This window comes from Styela clava, chromosome 3 (assembly GCF_964204865.1).
Source record: "Styela clava chromosome 3, kaStyClav1.hap1.2, whole genome shotgun sequence".
Classification (NCBI taxonomy): domain Eukaryota; kingdom Metazoa; phylum Chordata; class Ascidiacea; order Stolidobranchia; family Styelidae; genus Styela; species Styela clava.
In genome coordinates this window covers 14,323,405-14,346,570 of record NC_135252.1, presented here as the reverse complement: position 1 = coordinate 14,346,570, position 23,166 = coordinate 14,323,405, and the positions used below count along the sequence as shown (strand labels likewise).

The following is a 23,166-nucleotide window of genomic DNA, read 5'->3' as shown; positions in this document are numbered from 1 at the left end:
TTTATTCATTGAACATAATATCAAAACAGCTAACGAAAATGGCATTTAAATGTCTCAAGTTCTTCACCACTAACCCATCAAAGGATCGTTTTTATCTATATATTTCCCTTATTTTATGAATTAGCTATAAGGTGTTATTATAGAATGTTGAATATGAAAACATTATACAAACAGAATAACTAACTGCGCTAACCTATTAATAATCGAGCTCAAAAGAAATAATATTCAAGATATAAATGGCATTGTTGTGAATACTGATCTTCCTATACTGCACAACATTGCATTGTTTATGATTTGTAACATATTGATATGTAATTTAGAGAAATTAAAAGTCCTTATACTTCAAAACTAATCCTTTATTTACAAAGAAAAGACTACTATCAAATAAACATTTTATCACAACATTTCCATGAAAGCTTTCTGTTTCCACTTTTTGCTTTTTCGAATATGTCATTTCGTTTTTGCCAATACCCACAAATTGGTTTTGATCAACGTTGGAGTGCCTAGGTGTGTTTATATTTTAACATTTGCGATCAGGCGTAAAAAAGCCTAACCTTCCTATCCGGGGTTGGGCCATGATTTGGTAATAAAATCTTTTCGTAATCACGAACCGAGTTACGTTGTGTGGTTACTATATATATATATATATATATCGTATTTAGTCTAGATTATTGTCAACTAGGTGTAATTTATTATGGTATCATGAAATCTTTTTGTCCTATTTATTTTTACTAACATTTCAAAATAATAACTGATGATCAATAAATTAGTCTTTCAGCTAAATTAATCTCAGGTATAAAAACTATGCTACCTAGGTTAAACCTTTATCTTTTTCATGAATGCCTGACTAAATAAAGGCGATCAAATTGAAGTTGTTAAAATTTACGTCTTTCTTGAATGTAAAATCCAATTCAACAATAAAAATGTTAGACCAGATCACTTCATTGTAATATGATCGTGTCAAATGCCCGAATTTTGTTCTTGTTGTGATGTACAATGACAATAAATTAAAGTAAATAAATAAAATTGCAATTGAAGCATAATAGGATTTTATTTGCTGTTTCGAAATCTGATTTATGTTGTGAATGAAAATTATCTGGTTCACACAGAAATATTTCCTGAATATCATAATACATCAGAGTTTAATTTTTTGTTCAATTCTCTTTGTTGCCCTAACACATAACGTTGCAAATCAGATGTTGAATTAAACACAATTGTACACCAACAACTAGAAGCTTTTGCAGTTTAAAAATTACAATATTAGATATTTTTCCATGTATACAAATGTCGAAATTTTACTTTGTTATTCATATTTTATGCTCAAAATTACAATGTTTGAGTTTCAATTTTTATTCTTAATTTAGGACGTTAATCACCACATTAGAAAATGTTTGAAAACGTCATCCCGTATCTTCTAAAATGTTGCGAACATTTAAACTCCCAATGAATATTCTTTATATTGTTAAATTAGTTTTAAAACGATCCTAGGTAAAGTATAAAATGTGATATGCTTGATATGTTGGATTTTAATCAACTACCATACCGCGCAATAGCATTTTTAAGCACAAGCAATCGGATATAAGTTTTTATGAAAACAATTCATTACAAGAAATGCATTAAATCAATATGAGTGCATTCACTAAATAAATAATAGCATTGCAGTTTTATATTTTTAGGTTGTTGTTATTAATCTTCCATGGCTATGTATAATTCCCCAAATGTTCTTCCTCGTACAACGATTACAGATCCCGATCAATTTCTGAAATGAAATAAAAAATGGACTATTTACCACGAGCTTCATAAAAATGAAGGCTATAAACTAAGAAAATATGCTATTAGTGGAGACTTTTGTAAAGTGAAAAATATTTGATATGAAAATGGGAGCAAGGGTGGAATTTTTTTTTTAATACCCAAAACATTCAATACGTTATTTTTTAATTTTTCCCATTCTAATATTATATAATCACATGTTATAAAATATTGAGTGCATATGAGTATGTACCTGAGCAAGTAAATCTTTCAGTTTCTCGTACTTCTTTGTAATTTCCCTCTATACATGAACATTTATAATACGGAACTTCGTCTTCTACTGGATCGCATTTGGAATTTTTTCCACAAGCTAATTTAGGGTATGAACTGCATGCCTCTTTGCCTGTAATAACTAGAAACATATTTATTATATATATATATATGTTATAAAAGGTAAATTAGGTTCAAATTGTATGTTCTATCGAGTTTGCCGTTGTGGGTCGAAAATATAACTTTTGTTTAATTCTTCATAATTTGTTGAAATAATTCACTCGACTAAAGAATATTGAAATTTAAGCAATAAAATAGTCATTTTGCAGTAAGCTCACCATGTAATTCTACAGATTTAGCGGTTTGCTGTATTCTAATGGCTTCGTTCTCATTCCTTGCTCCCCGTTGAATTCCAGTACCAGTGGAATCATCAGTGATGATAAAAACATAAAAGTTGCAGTTGGGGCATTTCATCGAGATGGATTGGGTTTTGTTTACAACAATAAGAAGCATGAGGAGAAATATCTGCCAAGTGCCAACAATCATTGTAAACGTTTTCAGGTACCTTGCCGAATCTAAATTAGTAAATCACGAAATTTAATCGTGAATTTGATATAGGGCAATCAATACAAAAATTATAATCAAACAAAACATTTCATACCGGGTTCTATATATAATACACGCCAGACAAAATATACAACAGGTTTATACCTCCAGATAGAAAGTAACAACTCACCTGAATCTGTGTATTATAATTCCGTATACGTCTACTAATATGAACACGTCTTACTCAATATTGAAAAATGCCCGTGTATATGGTATTGAGAAACTCACTTTGATTACAAATGGTTCATTGAACGCAAAGAAAATTCGGGCGGTAAAAAAAACTATTTTGCCAAACACCCTATAAGTTTGCTGGCTGTACAGTGGCCATTTGGATCGTTTATTATTTGTGGTCATATATGTGACCAATTCCTTAATGTCTGTCATACATTTGTTGCTGTTAAAAGTAGTTTGATATAAATTATTGAATTTCCGCAGCTCGTCAATATCAACATCAAAATATACTAAATAGTGAATACAATAAACAATATGGGAAATTGTTAGAAAATCTTCTTAAATTATGCAATCGTGCCGCCAAATTTGTATATTTAAAGGGTTACATCAACAATAAATAAAGTTATAGAATAATTTAAAAAAAGTTTTGTATTTGCAGCAAGCGGTTTTTAGGCATCACAAAAAATAAAGATAAAAAAAATGAGGCTTTCACATTGAATAAATTTGAGATCAACATGTAATGCAGAGATTTAGTAGACATGATTCAGTTCATCTGAATTTCAATTTTATCAGCTTTCAAAATATATTCAAACTAATCTTCAGAAATCCATGCTTTGGGACTTGAATACAATAAAATTCACTTCAGTTCAATTAGGGTTCCAAAATATTGAAGTTACTGACAAATCATAAAGGTAAGTAGAAAATTTGAACCATTTCCCCAGCTTCTCGTTCATGACTGAACTATATCACGAAGTTAAGTTTTGAAAAGGGGCGAGGCAATTACGCTCATTGTCTTTTATTATAGTTCATTGCTATTGCATTGATTCTACATCTAATTTGTTAAGTAGCTTCGCTCACGGAAGTCTCGAGTTATCGATTATAAGAACATTTTATGATGCTGCCATATCGTCGTGATCATGAGGTCTGATCAAAAAAGTAAAGAATACGAGAGTGATGAGTAGATTGAGGAGATTTATGAGTATATAAAATAGATTTTGTGACAAAAGTTCAATAACTTTATGAAATAGTGCAGATTATTTCAGTAGAATTGCGTTCTGCTTGGAACGTAATTCCTTAACGTAACTGTAAGATGAATCTATTTTATTTAAAATAGATCAATGATGTTTTCTTGTTACCCTAATGACGTGCGTGATCTTTGTTGAGAGGGCTACAGAAACTGTCACAGTTAAGTGACCATAAAAAGCATAAAACCCCAAAAGCTTTCTCATAACTTCCGCTCTCAATTGGTAAAGGTGTGGCTAAGTTTTTTTGACGACAAGATCATATTGAAATATTTCAAAATCGAAGCAAGCCATAGCATTGAAATATTTCTGGCTTGTCTGCCTGTTAGATTTTGTTCTTTGTGTATTTAGGTTGTGTTTGTCAACTGAATTTATCTAGTAATTTTATCGTGAAAAATTTTCTATGTTTCGTGAAATTTTTGATACAACGGTACGAAGTAAAATTGTGCTAGAAGTATATTTTGAAGGTGGAATATGCAAAATATCTTTAGCTAGCTATAAACAATTAATTTTAAACAATAACAAGTTCGTTTTTATACCAAAAAAGGCTAGAGGATTGTTAAAATTTGATGGAAGAATATCGGAATAGTTTGAGATCTTATTATATAAAGGTGTATCTTTATAACATAGAATTCTCGGACATCTATAAAATATATTTAAATACAATTATTGTTTTGCAGTTCGGTACATTTAAATGTAACACGATGGAAAAAAATTTGAAACTATTTTCAGTATCATTACTGATGTCTCTGACTTTCTTTCACCCAACGGTACAAGCACAAGAAAACTGTGCTGACTGTCAATATTATGTATTGGCAATAGATACATCAGGTATAGTAAAATTAGAATGAATTTTACACGAACAAAACTTGAAAATAATACATAGCGAAAGCTTTATTCATTTATTATTTATCAAAATCTTTGATGCACAAACTGTTCAGTGTTAAATAAAACTATTAAACAATTTTGAGCATATATTGAAAGTCGCATATTTGTTTTATCAAATTTTGTTATAATCTTACTATCTCTCAAAAATAATTCTGAATTGTTCATTCGTCTCTGCTCTGAAGGATATTAAAAAAGAAATTTCTATTGGGAATAAATCATAAACAGCATTTGAAGTAGAATAGGCAATTTTTACAGAGTTTTATGCTAAATAGTAACCACTGAACATTCATTACATTATAGATTTCGAATTTATTCCATTGTGTTTAAGTAAAATATACATTATGAATTCAGGTTCATTCCAACGTGGATTTTCAACTCCGGAGATAGCCGAAACAAAGCGTGCACAATTTACGAGTTTGGGTTTTTTAAGTATGACTATTTTCTATCAAATAAAAAAAAAATCTATATCAAAATTAGAGTTGGAATATTGTTATTTTAAATGTTATGACTCTAATACCAAAACATTAAAATAATAATGACATGTTATATTACATTTCGGAAAGTCATTTTAAAATTTGTAATAATTTGCGGTATTAGTTGAACAAGAGCCCAATGTAGTTTTTTATGTGCTGTAAAGCTATAGTGTTTGATTCTCAACTCTTAACACAACTATGATTGTTTTGAAAACTTTTTTCAACCACTTTTGTTGATTTCTCAAGCAATATGTTGTAATACATTATTTTCCTATCTTCTTAAAAAATATTATCTGTTCGAAAAATTAACACAACAAATTAATATTAAAGCTCCAAACGGGATTGATGCATGCAACACGTATCGTGATATTGCCTGTGGTGAAAATTCCGTTTGTACAGCGGACCCTGACTCAGACTATTATTTATGTAATTGTATTGCTGGAGATCTCAATGAAACCAGGACAGAAACAAAATATACCTGCACCGGTGAGAAAAATAAATTTAGCCACAATATTTTTACATGTAACATTCAGTCGTCAAAAAGGGTATAACACTGAACATGGCGGATGTTAAAATTGAGAAAGAAATTTAAATGTTTTACTTATTTTGAAATCTTTTTAATATCATTGATAACATTTCACGAAGAAATGTAGCAGTTTAATAGTCGGCTTCATGCACGGTCCTCAGCAAAGGAAGAGTGGTCAATGTTCGTTGTTTTCGCAGTTTTCTGTTTACTGTGTAAGCATGACAGACATTGAATGGTTGCAAAAACCCATACTGAAATTATTGCTTTACACCAGGGCTTCTCAACCTTTTTTCGCCGTGGATCCTAAATTTTAATTTGAAGTAGTGTGACCTCAAGTGTTTATTGCAGATATCGAAAGTAAATCACTTGCTGCCTTATTGGCACTGCAGTATTCAATTTTAGTGTGCTCAGTATTATTACCGTATTCAATTTTAAACTGCCAGGAACGTATTTCGTTTGGTTCGGGTACTAGGTTTGCATATTCATTTCAATTCCAATTTTGAATATTCTGTGGTCAAAGCACTTCAATTAGTAAAGCTATGGTAGGTTTATTCAAATATTTCCTTTCTCATAACCATAAGACAAATGACATAGATTGCTCCTATTGTTTATTTCAGTTTATCCAACAACATATGAAAATTGAAACAACTTCAATAAAATACACTCATTTATATGATTAGCACTTTATCTATGCATTCCTCCCTACGCAATCGCGCTGTGTACACTTGAAGGTCCCTGCTTTACACATTTGATTTATGATTACAAGATTACAGTTATTTATTCACCTTCATACCTATCAAAGCTCTCTGGTTAAAAAATGCATTTATCTTTCTCGTAGACATTGATGAATGTAAACTTGAAACTGACAACTGTGATTCAACATCGGTCTGTGAGAATACACCAGGATCCTTTCAATGCAATTGCCTTACTACCGGATACGCGTGGAACGGACTAACTTGTGAAGGTATGAAAAATAGAATATATATTATATATAAACGTGTGGTTTATAGGTTTAATATGTTTGAGGCAAAACGACCCACGTCCCAGAAACGTGTCGAAAATACACAGATGCAGACCTGTAGGCCCATCATCGGTTAGAATTGATGATTTTATGTTGTCAAACAATTTGTGTGTACCAAGTGGCCTTCGAAATCAGCAGTACAATAAAAATATAACATAGTATCACAGAGAATTATCACACAATACCGTAAGTAAACATTAAACTTTGTAGAAAATACTACCTCATGCACAACCTTAGTCTTAACCTTATTTTTGTCAGACTTTGACGAATGCACTACAGAAGGAATTTGTACGATGGAGAATTCTTTCTGCGAAAACACCGACGGTTCATATATTTGCAGCTGTAAAGAAGGATATCAACTAGATTCGGACATGTCTGTGCCACGTTGTTTAGGTATTACCATTAATAATTTTCTGACTTCAAGTCATCGTTATTTACTTCTTCACACCACACCAAGTTTCGTTTACTCGGATATCTTCGCTACGAAAATTTAAATTGAATTTATAAAACTTATACAAACCTAGTGGATCGAATGAAATTGATTGAGTGTGATCAGACGAAATAGCTTTATAAATCAGTAATAAATCGAAAGCCTGATGCAGTTCGAATGCGATCAAATGTTAATATGGTAAATAAGCTCCAAAGACTTTACCTTAACCGCCAAACAGAAATGGTAGTACTGTACTTTGCAAATATGCCGAAGAACAGTTGATATATAAATATTAATCTGTGAGGAAAATATACGCATTTTTGCAACATATCTCACACCAGAAACAAAATTTTGAAACTAACCTAAATTATTTTCCTATGTTTTATGTTTTAAAGATATCGATGAATGTTCGATTGGAAGTGATGGCTGTGATAAACGTGTTATCAGTGGGTTTATCGTTGGTTTTTGTTCGAATAATCCAGGCAGTTATATTTGCGTCTGCAATGATGGATTCGCAAGCAATGGAGACACATGCGAAGGTAATTTGGAACTACATTAACTCGGACTCAGTTTTATCAATATTGTTATCGCATAAAAATCATCAAATATAGGAACAATATATACGAGTCCCATATACGTCATAATCCAAGATTTCCTGCCGTATTTAATCACATTCACACGTATTGTTTTCATTTATGTTTTTTAACGTTGTTTCATTCCAAATACATCACAAAAAACAGTATAATTACATAGATAAGTACAATAGACTTATACATTACAGTATACAATATATATACATTATATACAGTTACATAAGATTCGAACATTTTTTCTGGTCAATATATTTTTATAATTCTGGTTCAAATTAAAAATACATTAAATACACATCATTCAGAATTTTTTCCAGTCAATCTGGCAGTGATTGTATTTTGTATTGAGGCACTTTATATATTTATATACATAATGTCATTTAATAGGCAATGGGGTCACGCAATTTGCGGTGGGTGAGAATTAGGCACGACCGTACGGTCTGTTTGATTCCAATAAAGACCCTGAAGTGTATTTTTAATTATATGACACATAAAGGGCTAAAACTCATTTGAAATATTACCGTTATTTAAAATTTCGTAAGGAAGACATCCGTATGAAGTCAGAGTATACACCATGTATGTTGAGTATTGCAATGTAATTGATTCGTAAGTTCTCTCTATTCGGTCTTAAAGAAGAACGGATAAACATATAAATTACTGTTATTTAAAGCTATCATTTAATCTCATGTAAAGAGTACTTCAAAATTTTTATTGTTTAAATGGGATTATTTACTTTAAAATCCGGTCTTTTATTCTTACCCAATTCCCATTTTCAAATATTAATATTGCTAGAAATCGTTTGAATATTTTACAGTATTAAGAAGGAATCGCAACTTTTCATCATGTTTGCATTTTGAAACTGGTGGAATAGTATTGCAGAAATTCCACAAAATTGTCACATTACTAATAAACTATTTAAACATTTTAAATATACAGATATTGATGAATGTGAGGATCCAAATGTATGCGCAGTTAACGAAGTATGTACCAACACGTTTATGTCATATACATGCACATGTAAAGCTGGATATGAATTGGATGGAACAAACTGCGCAGGTAATGTATATACGTCCAACAATGAAAAAAAATGTAACAGCAGACTATATATATGTGTAGAGCAGAAAAACATAGGAAAGATTGTTTCTTTAATCACGTTAAACATCGATTGCTCGCTACCCCAATTCAATTAGAGCTTAGAAAAGAGCTTGTCGTGTTTGATATCATTATTTGAACGACTTCATTAACTGAATAGATCGGGGTTACTACACCGGACGAATTTCTGTAATTTTGGCCGCGACAAAAATAACCCGCATCATATCTGTCGACCGCCTATGAGCGTTTGGACTTTTCCCAAACTGTATTCTACCATATCCACGCAATGAGCGCCGCAAGGAACACCTACTCTTAATCCAGTCTCCTCATTGTGTCGGTATTTTTATGAAAATTCAAGAAGATGTTTTCTTTTTTTAAGATGTTGACGAATGCACCATGGGTACTCATGATTGCGCGATGGATAATGCTGGATGTATCAATATTGAAGGCGGCTTTGAATGTTCCTGCTTGGACGGCTATACCGGTGATGGTAAAACATCGTGTACAGGTGCGGAAGTCTGCATAATTGATACTGTTCATAAGTCCAATAACAATTATCACATTTATATCATAAGTTGCAAATTCTGTGCTTACGTATATACTATGCTACAATTAGAATTGCACTATAATATTATTTTTAGACATTGATGAATGTGCAGCAGCCGGAATATGTGCAAACGGAGAATGTAACAATCTCGACGGAACATACGAATGCACTTGTAGCACTGGATTCTCAAGCGAAGGAAAACTATGCGTAGGTAATGATTTGTCAATCAGCTCTTTAGTTTTTTTCTTTCTTTTGAAATTTCAGAAATCGAATATGTTTTATTATCATATTTTAACATTACAGACATTGATGAATGTACATTGGGACATGGCAATTGTCATTTAAATGCGGAGTGTGAGAATACAGAAGGAAGCTTTACATGTGCTTGTAAAGATGGGTTTCAAGGAGATGGAATATCTTGTGAAGGTATTTCAATAAAATCATTAATCCCACTGTCGGAAAATCAAACAAACTTTATGGAAGCGATGAAACAAGTTATTTATATGTGAAATTTTTATTAATCTCTGCCATTCTGTCAGGTGATAATGTAAGGATGCGTCCTAAATACCCGTTTCATAGCGACGTGATAGCAAGATGAGGTTTTAGTTGTATCTGTTTGGAGGGTTTTATGCTGATGGGTCTTTATTACAAAATTTCAAACTTTTTAGTTTGGTTGATTTTGGTTTGGAGAATAATTTTATTCATTTTTTTAGTATGAAGGTTCGAAGCATTAAACATATGTTCTATATACAAAATTGGACTTTCGTATTTGTCGACAAATACGTATTAGATTCGAATTCAAGTCGATTTTTATGCTTAATTCAGTTTTATTTTTTTGGTTTTTTAAATTAGCCATCAACATGTGTCTAATGTGAATGCACTCATGATTATTATGAAATTTTGTGTTTTTTATCTGATAATATTTTACTATTCTAAGCTGCAATAACTACGACTACCGAACCGGCTTCTACAACTACGTCTATCGCACCGGCTTCGACAACAACGACAAGTTCCAACGAGCAAACAAAACCTCCATATTTGTTACTGAAAATGTACAGAAGCAACATGGCTTTCCCAAGTTTGCAGATAATCCGCTACAATGATAGAAAGCGAAAGTCTGCAAGAAAACGAATGTATGGTCGCCTGTCTTTCAAACCGCGTTGCAGATTTTAGTTCTCTATATACAGGACAAATAATTCCTTCTAAGCTTAGTTAAAATACAAAATGACTTATAAGGGTACTTATATATCTCTATGTATGACATAGGATCACCAAGCAAACCTAATTATAATTTGATCATTGTATGTTATAAACTATTCGCACACGCTTGAATTTGAAAAGTAGTCTTGTAATACGTAGTCTATGTGAGTATTTGTGTAACCTTAGCTTTGAGTAGATATTTTTTTCAACAATATTTGAATGAATAACATATATAATAATCTCTGCCGTAAATGTTCAAAATGAATAAAAAAAATTTAACCAATGTCACCTTATCGAGCTTTTAGAATCAATGCCATATATGACGTATTTTTTGTTACGCTTGATTCGAATGTCAGCTCGAGTACATCGAGTCGTGTTTGAACCAAACACATGCCCCGCCACGGAACAAAATTTTGCGTATTCATGTAAACTATGTAGAAGACTTGTGTTTGATGTATATGGTATTAGGATTAGCAATAGCATTTCAAACTCAGCTTATAGTCGTGGTAACACGTGACGTCATTCAATCAAATTTTGTAATATTTGTTACTTTGTATATGATTTATCTTTCAAAACGTTTTACACAATCAAATTACTGCACTTATTACAGTAGTTGTACTCTTGGAATAGAAAATAGAATTCATGAAATCATGACTTTTTATGTGTTTCAAGAAGTATGTTGTACAAACGTCTATTGCTTTACGACATGTTTCTCGTAATTTCGAGTTTAAAAATGTTTTATGTAGCATAGTTCAAGATGAATGAATTGCAACAGACAGCAACTTCATTGCTTGATAAGTTTTTTCGATTGTGTTTTACATAGCTCGCAAATGGCACTTCTAAGTAAGCGTCATTGTACACAGGTCGGTGGGTATATTGCGTATAAATTTCTATATACTTTCTTTCCGAAATTCAGAAAATATGTTTGTTACGATATCTACTTGCGACAAATGGATGTTTAACCAATTTAATTTTAAATTCTGTTTCAAGAAAAAATAATAGCGCTGTCGCAACAGAGTCACCCAAAATGTCATAAATTCAACGAGGAAATACGGATATTCATTGTCATATCTAATACTTATAATAAAGTCATTGCTGTCTGATTCCCGTAAAGTCAAAAATAACGTTGCACGCGATGTTACGCTACGCCGAACAAGTGTTTCAAGAGAAGTGTTAGACAAGTCCCCCCGGATTTGATAGATTTTGCATCAGATTAAAAATGGTTGTAAAGTTATGCGTTGTCAAGTATGTATACCCAGGTAACCTATTGAGTATTTGAGACAATAGTTTATTTATATTTTATTGATAAAGCCGGAGTTCAATGCCTGACTTTTATTACTTTATAAAAAATATCTACATACCAGGCAATCGTTCATAAGTGAAACCAACACAAATATATCTCAGACACATTACGAGGGAAAACGCCTTAGGCAACGCTATTCGACTGCTATTCGAGTTTTAGGCTTGATTTAAATGTCGAAGTATTTGCTTGGGCTCCCAATTATTGTCGGGGTATAGCCAGATTTTCTATACAAAGTTATACAGAATTGTATATAGCACAAAACCATAATATTATATTACGATTCAATTTAAATATTTTCAATTCAATTTTTTTTATTTTTTTGGTAAAATTGGTACCATATCCGTCGGGAGGTGAATGCCAGTTAATCGTATACAGGATAAATTTTGTATCAACGAGTTTGAAATGTCTGAAGGACCATTCGTTAATTAATTAAAATCATTTACAAACATATTTAAAATGTACAAGTCAGATATAACTTTTAAAATTCTGGAATTTTTTCTAGTATTGATATATAGCATTAACAATAATGTTATTTTGGATCGGTTCTAATTGAGATCATAAAGATTTGTCACCGTAATTATATTATAAACCGAAGTCTTGCATTTTTCAGATATTCAGAAATCCGAACTGTTCATTCCATTACAAAGAATTACAATATCTGATCGTAAGAGATGGCATTTAGCATTTCTGCAATAGTGTTTACGGTTGTGCTGGCTTGGCTAATAATAAAAACTTTTTCATTCTTCAAAAACTTCGTAACAAAATGGAAAATTTACTCAAAGATTCCTGGTCCACCCACATCGTATCCACCTGTCGGACACATCAAGCTTTTGAATTTCTACCCTGACAATATATACGCAAGCAGAATAAAGATAATCAATGATTACATAGTACCCTGCAAAAGCAATGTAGGATGCATATGGTGGGGGCCAATGCCTGTTCTGTTTATCACTGGTCCAAAAGCAGCAGAAGAGATTTTAAAAAGTTCTGAACACTTGGACAAATCGTATTTCTACAAGTTTTTCCATGACTGGCTTGGAACTGGATTATTAACAGCAACAGGCGAAAAATGGAAATCTAGAAGAAAATTACTTACACCTGCGTTCCACTTCAAGTATTGAGTTTACTTTCCAAGCTATATATAATATTATGATATAATCAAATATTATAGGAATAAAACAATGTCAAGTAATTCAATCCTGAAATTTTGCCATTAGAGATGTAGTCTATAGAATAAATTTCGCTGAATTTGTCCAGTGTCGCGTTGGAGAATGTTGATCAAATTACAAAAATCTTAATAAGTGCATATAACAGCAGATAAATGTCTACAGAATAAAAAGCAATTGATTCCTTCAAAAATATTACCAGTAGTTTTATTTTATAATTCTTTCACAAAGATTGATATTTGGGTATCAGAAAGAAGCAATCAGATAATTTTTGAAATTTTGCCATTAGAGATGTAGTCTATAGAATAAATTTCGCTGAATTTGTCCAGTGTCGCGTTGGAAAATGTTGATCAAATTACAAAAATCTTAATAAGTGCATATAACAGCAGATAAATGTCTACAGAATTAAAAGCAATTGATTCCTTCAAAAATATTACCAGTAGTTTGATTTTATAATTCTTTCACAAAGATTGATATTTGGGTATCAGAAAGAAGCAATCAGATAATCTTAATAACATTTTGATTTAAATTTAGTCTTACCAACAAACTGAATGGGCATTATATACTTGTCAATCAACTAGAAAATCTGGCCATCAAATTTCAGAACTGTCTTTACCTATATGGCTTTTTTTTAGTATACTGAAAGATTTTTTGCCAAGTATGAATGATAAGTGCGAGATATTCACGGAAAGATTACAAAAACTTGCAAATTCGGACAAATATTTTGAACTATTGGAACATGTTGGTCTATGTGCTTTGGACATCATATGTGAAACAGCAATGGGAGAAAATGTAAATGCTCAAGTTGACGAGGGATCAGAATATGTTACGTCAATTCACAGGTTAATAGATTCATCTATTCAATTAAAGAGTCCAGCTGCACACTAACACAAATGTATTTCTGTAACGTTTCGTCCGACCAGAGTCAGACTTCCTCAGACAAGCAGTTTACAACAATGGCAAGAAATAAATTTGCTAAATGAATTTGAAATATCGAATTCTTTCTTGTGGTATTTGTATATTTCTTTCTTGCAATTGTTGTCGAGTCCAGAGTTAGAAGGATCCATTATGGATACAGAAGTCCCACGAATACAATAACATAAATTTGAGTTGGGTTGCGCGAGACTAACTTCCTATCTTTTCTCTATGCCTTTATGCTAGTGGATCCGTATGCGTATACTGCAAGGATACTGTAGCTGGAATAAACATGACTATTCTATTCAATTAAAGAGTCCAGCTGCACACTAACACAAATGTATTTCTGTAACGTTTCGTCCGACCAGAGTCAGACTTCCTCAGACAAGCAGTTTACAACAATGGCAAGAAATAAATTTGCTAAATGAATTTGAAATATCGAATTCTTTCTTGTGGTATTTGTATATTTCTTTCTTGCAATTGTTGTCGAGTCCAGAGTTAGAAGGATCCATTATGGATACAGAAGTCCCACGAATACAATAACATAAATTTGAGTTGGGTTGCGCGAGACTAACTTCCTATCTTTTCTCTATGCCTTTATGCTAGTGGATCCGTATGCGTATACTGCAAGGATACTGTAGCTGGAATAAACATGACTATTCTATTCAATTAAAGAGTCCAGCTGCACACTAACACAAATGTATTTCTGTAACGTTTCGTCCGACCAGAGTCAGACTTCCTCAGACAAGCAGTTTACAACAATGGCAAGAAATAAATTTGCTAAATGAATTTGAAATATCGAATTCTTTCTTGTGGTATTTGTATATTTCTTTCTTGCAATTGTTGTCGAGTCCAGAGTTAGAAGGATCCATTATGGATACAGAAGTCCCACGAATACAATAACATAAATTTGAGTTGGGTTGCGCGAGACTAACTTCCTATCTTTTCTCTATGCCTTTATGCTAGTGGATCCGTATGCGTATACTGCAAGGATACTGTAGCTGGAATAAACATGACTATTCTATTCAATTAACACTTTCGATGCCAAGAACGTATATATACGTCATTTGGCGCCAACCGTTCCGTGCCATCAATGCAAAATGACGTATATATACGTCATTCGAAAAGGAAAAAGTTTAATAGATAGAAGAAGGTCGAGTTCAGGTATTTGCCGTATTTTTTCTTCTCTCTCTCTCTCTCTCTTGTTGTCAAGTTGGGGAGAAAGAATGACGTCGTCAGCCAATCGCGTCATTCAAGAAATACCAAGATGGAAGGAGGGTCTGCCATGAAGTAAATTATCAACTTATTTAGCATGGCCGAGGTACATATTAGCCGCAAATTATCATCAAAAATTTGTACGAGACCGACTGACGCCAACACACGGTTTCAACTTTTTACGGTGAAATGATTGAAAGGTGTGAGGAGAGATGATAATATTATCAATCATGTTACGAAGATGTAGAAAAACATTACTAAACCGGGAAATAATTCGAATATTTTTATATGCATGATCGTCGTCTTATTGGCAGGACGATGAAATGATTCAAAATGTTGGTATTTTTGAACGTTTTTTTAATTTTTTATCATTTTTGGGTAACGGATTGACGGACATCTGCAACGAAAGCAAATTTTATCGTCCTGAGAGGTGAAATGTTACATTTTGAAATAATAAAGTGAGAAATTGATATTATTCGGAACATATATTTTTCTACTTGTCAGTGAGATATGATCCGAGATATGGTAATTTAGCGGGAAATATATTACCAATAACACAGAGCCCCTCGTATGCTTTCAGCTCATATTGAATTACTTCCGTAGCTATTGTATAACCATAATTATAGCAAAATATGCAATCCTACGACTTTGTGTCGGATGAACAAGTTCAATAAGCAGCCATGGCGTACTGATTACGTAGCTACGCAATAGCGATCACGTGTCTGGCGCCACGAAGACGGGACTACGTGCAGTCGAGACGACTTGCGTAGCAAATTGCGTGAGATGACAATTTCGGAAAATCGTGTTCTTGACAGATCAACTGACGAATTTCGATGAAGCTTTAAACCTTTTTATTATGTCAACTTAGAGACACCGGATGCGTATAATGAATATTGAAATTGCATTTGGAAATACTTCATTTGCACGCCAATATTAGTTCAAATATCCACACAAATAAGTATTTGCTCGCTATAAATACCAGATTGAATGAAATGTTTGCCGAGGCAAGTAAAGACTTCGAATTTCATCGTTTACTGACTGAACCCACCAAATATAGAAGCGCCCGACGAAAACTCAGGAGCAATACTAAGATACAAACGCACCTGAAATGTATTACGCATGTTTCGGTATTATCCGACACATCAGTCGTAGGTGAAAGAACTCACCTACACATGCGTATCTTGTCGGAATTGCTCTCTCATGCTATTATAACATAAGTTGGAGATAACTTGTCTTGATCTCTCATTGCGATAAAGATTCAATTCGAACATGTTATTCAGCAATCAGAATCATTTTATTATACGAAAATATCAAATTCGAGCAAAGAAAACAAAATCGTTTACTAGCATAAAAATATATCCTCCATTCGCTATATATTCCAATAACATTAATAATGGCCAATTATTGTCACTCACAAGGATAACATATTGCAAAATAAACAAAGTAGTCACATTGCATATTCATACAACTGTAACACATATGTATCTCTATGACCTCGTCACCATTACAATACGTCGAAAGTATTGAAATCGGCCTCTTATCTTGCCATAGTAGTGCGAGTGATTCAACAACTGGATACATTTTCAATGTAAAAATAGATTATGGTAATCCAAACTTGGAACAACTTCCACCCGGCGTCACAAAAACTTCGAATTTAGTTTTGCAACTAATGGAAAGTCATCTGGATAGAGGATATCACGTATTTGTTGATAGGTATGTTGATTATTCGGTATTGATAAGACAAATTAGATAATTTACGTCTCGGCGCCATACTGCGTTCTATTTTAGATAACGAATCATTGTCGGATATATCAATCAATTGCATAAACTGTTTTATCACAACCAATTTTTAATAATATTCATTTTTAATTTAGACTCTATAACTCTGTCGCATTAGCCGAGGAATTGCAGCGAAGGAAAACATCGATAACGGGAACAGTCATGGCAAACCGGAAGGGACTTCCAGCAGAAATAAAAACAAAACTAAAGAAAGGGGAAATCATCTCACTACGAAAAGGACAATTACTCGCACTACTATGGCAAGATAAGAGGCCGATTTCAATACTTTCGACGTATTGTAATGGTGACGAGGTCATAGAGATACATATGTGTTACAGTTGTATGAATATGCAATGTGACTACTTTGTTTATTTTGCAATATGTTATCCTTGTGAGTGACAATAATTGGCCATTATTAATGTTATTGGAATATATAGCGAATGAAGGATATATTTTTATGCTAGTAAACGATTTTGTTTTTTTTGTTCAAATTTGATATTTTCGTATAATAAAATGATTCTGATTGCTGAATAAAATGTTCGAATTGAATCTTTATCGCAATGAGAGATCAAGACAAGTTATCATCAACTTATGTTATAATAGCATGAGAGAGCAATTCCGACAAGATACGCGTGTGTAGGTGAGTTCTTTCACCTACGACTGAAGTGTCGGAGTGAACGATAACTGATGACACCGCTGGGTTCGCCCCTTTCCCGATGAATCAAAAACTAAATACGAGAGAGAATGAATAGGAGAGAACTCTCTCGTTTTCACCTTGGCACGGAACGGTAAAATTGAAAAAACTGATCTTGGCATCGAAAGTGTTAAAGAGTCCAGCTGCACACTAACACAAATGTATTTCTGTAACGTTTCGTCCGACTAGAGTCAGACTTCCTTGCAGTATACGCATACGGATCCACTAGCATAAAGGCATAGAGAAAAGATAGGAAGTTAGTCTCGCGCAACCCAACTCAAATTTAATAGATTCAATTGATAATTATCAATTATCGATTATAATCGATATCAAATTTTATATCAAATCTTTCCCGTGTCTTGCAATTTTATTCTGTATCTTATCTATGCATCTCAATCGTGTCTAAACAAAAACAAACATACGAATTATAAGTGATTCAAGAGTCTTGCTGCACACTAACACAAATATATTTTTATGTAACGTTTCGTCTGACCAAGGTCAGACTTCTTCAGACATACATAGTTCAACTACAACACGAAAAGCAGTTACATGCATATTTAAACAATCAGTGTAGGAATTGCTTTAAATTGTGAGTGCTTCATGTACATGGATAAACAGTTGAAATTTTTTTTATTTTTAAATCAGAATCACTCATTTGCTAATGAAACGATTTAAATATCCATGGATGTGGCCCGATGTAACTTATAATTTAACAAAAATGGGAAAAGAATATAGGAAGGTGCTGAACGTTATTCACACATTCACAAAATCAGTTATCAGAGATCGTATGTCGAAATTCAAAAAAGAAGACGAAACTTGGAACCATAGACGTCATGCATTCTTAGATCTGTTAATAAAAGTTTCAGAAGGAGGAAAACACCTTTCTATAGAAGACATTCGAGAGGAAGTTGATACATTCATGTTTGGAGGTAACAAAGCTTGCAATTATTGGACACTATTGATCGTTTCGTTGATTTGTTTATGTTCTTCGTATTCTTGTTTTTTAGGATAAAGATCTCTTTTAACTACTGAGCCAATCGCTTTGAAATTTTTATAGGCTGAACATTATTGTTGTCTCTATAGAAGGATATTACCTTCATTTTTTTGTGAGCTCCGTGGAAGTTTTTTTTTATATTGAAGTGTTTTGTGATGACCTCATCAAAATAAAAATCGCGTCTTGTGGCGGTTCTGCGGCAACATTTCATCGATCTCTTGGTCAGCAAAGTCAGAATTTTATTGATAAAGAGGACTACCGGTACTAGTCTAAGTGATTCAAGAGTCTTGCTGCACACTAACACAAATATATTTCTGTACCGTTTCGTCTGACCAAGGTCAGACTTCTTCAGACATACATAGTTCAACTACCCTACTACTACTTACCGGCACTGTAAAATATTTGATGCTACTTCGTTTTGGCCATCGTGTTCCTATTTTTGAGCACCTCTTGTTTTACGCTGCGATATAATGTAATTAACTCGGCCGATCATAAATTAACTTGATCACCCCTCAAATTTAACATTCCCACAAAACATGTTTGTTGCCGTGTCTTTTCTTTTCGTAAAATTGTTCTCATTCGTAATACAACTATTTAATAAAAAAATTTGAAATATGACAAAATACAAATTCTTTTTTATTTGAAACACATTTTTGTTCTCATTATTTATAGGTCATGACACGTCGTCTGCAGGAATGACATGGACTCTTTATCTTATTGGTAACATAATATTTTCCGAATGTGCAAAGTAGGCTATACTAAAACATACTTTTTTTATATTTTAAACGTCTTAGAAATATGTAATGTATTGATAATATTATAATAATAATGATATGTAGTTACAACGCGTATCTGTTCGTAATTTTCAATAGAAATGCTTTATTTGTAGTTTATAAATTAAATTAATTAGGTACTTATCCCGATGTTCAACGTCGAATTCAAGAGGAATTGGACAATATTTTTGTCGACGATGTTGATCGCAAAATAACATTTGAAGATCTTCGGAAACTTCAATATCTAGAAATGGTCATCAAAGAATCTCATCGATTCCTTCCACCTGTCCCAATAGTCAGTAGAAATACAGCTCATGATTGCAAGTAAGTATCACAATGAATGTCGATATTGAAAATATCATGAAAATGTTATTCATCATATATATGACAAGTAATTTAGAGTAATGCCCAACAGCGCGTAGAACTAGCGCACTAGTCTAACTGACCGTTGAACAAATAAAATTAAAGCTTAAAAAACGTGTCAAACTTTTCATCTGTTTTATGAATTCAGCCTCAGTACAAACCAAAAATATATCTAAATCACTTGGCTATAAGAAAATATTCCACGAAATTTTCTGTTTCAACAAGACAACAGAAAACAGTTTCACTTAAAACAATCTACAATATTTATCAGATGAAATATATTCGTTAAAAAATAAGTCACAACTAAATATACTAAAAGTTTCGGTGTTTGTGCAATTTTTTTTTCAACTATTCGCCGATTCGAACAAATATCTTTTATTAACTAACCATAATTATAGAATAGAAAATTGTTTTACATATAAAATACAATATTTGATGCAGTTGAAAGTTTAAAAATATTGACTAGTCTTTTAATTTCATGAAGTTCAGTTTCAGATTGATTTTTATCGGAAACTCGAAACAAAAAAACACAAGTTTCTCCAGAGCGGTGGTTCCGAAATCGCGGCAGGCGGCCAATTACGGCCCGCGTAACGATTTAATATGGCCCGCCAAACTTGAGTGGAAGAGTTCAACTTTTTGTTTTCACCTTTTTAAGTTCTAAATAATGCCTATTGTTACGTCATTATTACAGTTTAAGCAGTGTATATTCGTAACAATTCAATTGTACTGGTTTCTTATTATTATATGTATCGGTGCCGGTATCCGCCCCTTGGGCGCTCCTATCTCCCGCCCGCGAATATCCTCCCGCTTCTAATTTTGGCCCCCAGTAAATCAACTTTGGAGATCACTGCTCTAGAGATATATATCTATAATTTTAAGTATTAGAGGAGACTTCACTCAATAATCAAAACGTATTTCAGGATTGATGGATATGACGTACCTAAAGGAACCTTTTGCATGATCTTCATCCAATTGATCAACAGCAATCCGGAATGTTGGACCAATCCAGAAAAGTGAGGATTAATTATTAATATTATTTATCATACATTGGCGCGATAGTCAAGCAGTTGAAGCATCGGAATTAATTTTGTTGGCATTCCAAGTTGAAGATTTCAGCCATGCCTTTTATCTTACACTGTTATTGATTGTTAACAATGTACAACAAAAAAAGATTATTTTACATATACAAATCTTAAAATTTGTTATTTTGAGCTTGGATTAAATGGGAAATACACATTAACAAAATTTTTATTCGATGGGAATAACAAGAATATCATTTTATTTTTAGGCTTTGTACATACGAATTTAAAAATGTAACTAATTAATATTTTTAATAGATTTGATCCAGATTTAAGACCGAGCAGTTTGAAAGTCGACATCCGTATTCTTATATTCCATTTTCCGCCGGCCCAAGAAATTGCATTGGTCAGAAGTTTGCTTTAATGGAAGAAAAAGTTGTACTTGCACACATTTTAAGGAAGTTTGACGTTGAATCTCGTGACAAATTGGAAGATATACGAAGAACCGGGAATTTAGTTTTGAGACCTATGGATGGCGTTTATGTTAAACTGAAAAATAGAGAAAGTATTGAATAAGCCATTCCGTATGGTACAATCCACAAATGTTTACAGGACTTTTTTTGCTGACGAGTATAGCAAGCAAGAGTTTCAAATTCGTCCCAAAAAAAGCACTACAGAAATAAAAAGAGAACAATGCTCAAACATATGGGCACGAAAACAAAATGAAATGTTTTAACCACAATTTTGCCATCAATAATATGCTGGACAAAACCGAAACTAAGGACCACCGTGACTAATTAGAAGCGTTACCGGACTGCCCTAACTTTACCAGGTCCTATGTCAATGATGATTCATACTTCTTAGGCCAACGTGAATTCAAATGATAACTGATTCAACACACAACTTAAGTACTTTACCTTTTACAGTCACTTGCCGTGTCTTACCTACCTACACTGCGTCAGGTCGTCGGTATCGAAAAAATTCATGATTAGCAGATTAAAAACCGCGTTTCCACGAATAAAAAATAGTACAGCCAAATTTCTAAAAAATATCAAATCTCATAGGATCCATAGACAATTCAGGAATAAATAAAAATAATAGCCTTCTAGCGACAACAACAATCTTTAATCATTGAAATTTCCGAAGCAATTGGTCCAGTAGTGAGTAGTACACAACAATATTGAATAAAAAAGAATACTAACCACATGATCAACAGCAACATAATATCAATCCATCCATACGTACACTTCATGTCCAATAAACCACCTGACTGTGACAACTCATTCTCTTGACACCTTTCAATGCAATTATATATTCATGAATAATCACTTGTTTGGCATTATTATTATTACATATACTTTTGAAGACTTATGAACATAGGAAAAGCATAAAATCTATGATTTATAGCCTGAAAAACGTTTTGGAATTTTAATTGCAGAATATGTTGCTTGCTAAGGTCTGATTATAAAATGGATTTTGAAGGCAATCAACATCAATTGGCACCCAATTTCAAAGATGGAATGTATATATGTATTACATACTACACAACTACAATTTCTAAACGTTGTGATATTATATTGGGCGCCTAAAAGGCGTTACCAAAATAAATACTGAATATTATAAAGTTTTTGTAATTTCTTATGTTAATAAAAATCTTCATAAATGATTCAAGCAAATTTCAATTGAGTTGGTCTTATCTACTACTGAGACGTTAAAAAAGAGAAAAAGAGCGATAGCCGCCTGTACGGTCCCTGCATTTGGTGACCCTATGACAAAAAGAACCGCTATCTGATTGGAGTCAGATCATACCAGATTATTCAACAAACACTGATTGTAGTCAAGGACCCGAAAGATAATCATAGATAAGTGAAAGACATGTACAGTAATTAAGTTCACAAACATAAAGAAAGATGGAAAGTCTGCAAGTTGAAATCAGCATGTGTTAGATACACGTCGGTTCACCAAATGCAGGGACCGTACCGGCGCCCATCGTTCTTTTTTTCCTTTATCAACGTCTGAGTATGGTGTGCTATACTTTTTTCAAGTCAGATAAAGTGCCACAGTCTTTAAATTCTGAGATATTTATTAACAGTATAATATTAAGTCAATATTAACTCACAGTCTTCTCTTCCCCATTTTCCTAACCGGCGATTCCCCGACTTATATTCGAAAGCACAGATGGGCCGCCGGAAAGTGTCACATCGTTAACACTCATTTTGTTCGCCCCATCTGTTTAGTCGATCTAAGTTTGACACTACAGGCCAGGTAAAGTTATATTCAACGACAATAGAGGGTGGTCCACAGATTCCAGCTGGACAATACAACAAGTCGCCAGCACAGTCAAAAACAACGAGCACACT

General features: G+C 32.9%; 3 protein-coding genes across 4 annotated transcripts; 2 read left to right on the top strand and 1 right to left on the bottom strand.

The window, feature by feature from the left end:
* Positions 1 to 28: 28 nt before the first annotated feature.
* On the bottom strand, positions 29 to 22,134 carry LOC120342825 (uncharacterized). 2 transcript variants are annotated; one of them, XM_039411812.2, is made up of 4 exons: positions 22,009 to 22,134; positions 2,358 to 2,594; positions 2,003 to 2,161; positions 29 to 1,759 (listed from the first exon to the last, which is right to left on the bottom strand). In XM_039411812.2, the coding sequence occupies exons 2-4, from the start codon at positions 2,563 to 2,565 to the stop codon at positions 1,740 to 1,742; spliced, it is 387 nt and encodes a 128-aa protein (XP_039267746.1). In that variant the 5' UTR covers positions 2,566 to 2,594; positions 22,009 to 22,134; the 3' UTR covers positions 29 to 1,739. The 2 variants fall into 2 exon arrangements, with proteins under 2 accessions (XP_039267746.1, XP_039267748.1); XM_039411814.2 differs by lacking the exon at positions 22,009 to 22,134 and adding an exon at positions 2,756 to 2,976.
* LOC120342786 (uncharacterized) lies at positions 4,499 to 11,236 on the top strand. Its single transcript, XM_039411765.2, has 11 exons — positions 4,499 to 4,649; positions 5,058 to 5,135; positions 5,510 to 5,665; positions 6,544 to 6,669; positions 6,985 to 7,119; positions 7,552 to 7,695; positions 8,683 to 8,802; positions 9,218 to 9,346; positions 9,480 to 9,596; positions 9,689 to 9,811; positions 10,323 to 11,236. The coding sequence occupies exons 1-11, from the start codon at positions 4,523 to 4,525 to the stop codon at positions 10,556 to 10,558; spliced, it is 1,491 nt and encodes a 496-aa protein (XP_039267699.2). The 5' UTR covers positions 4,499 to 4,522; the 3' UTR covers positions 10,559 to 11,236.
* On the top strand, positions 11,367 to 22,887 carry LOC120342785 (cytochrome P450 4V2-like). The gene is made up of 7 exons (XM_078110559.1): positions 11,367 to 13,002; positions 13,690 to 13,896; positions 18,303 to 18,586; positions 19,324 to 19,371; positions 19,562 to 19,748; positions 20,708 to 20,800; positions 21,136 to 22,887. The coding sequence occupies exons 1-7, from the start codon at positions 12,560 to 12,562 to the stop codon at positions 21,380 to 21,382; spliced, it is 1,509 nt and encodes a 502-aa protein (XP_077966685.1). The 5' UTR covers positions 11,367 to 12,559; the 3' UTR covers positions 21,383 to 22,887.
* Positions 22,888 to 23,166: the final 279 nt, after the last annotated feature.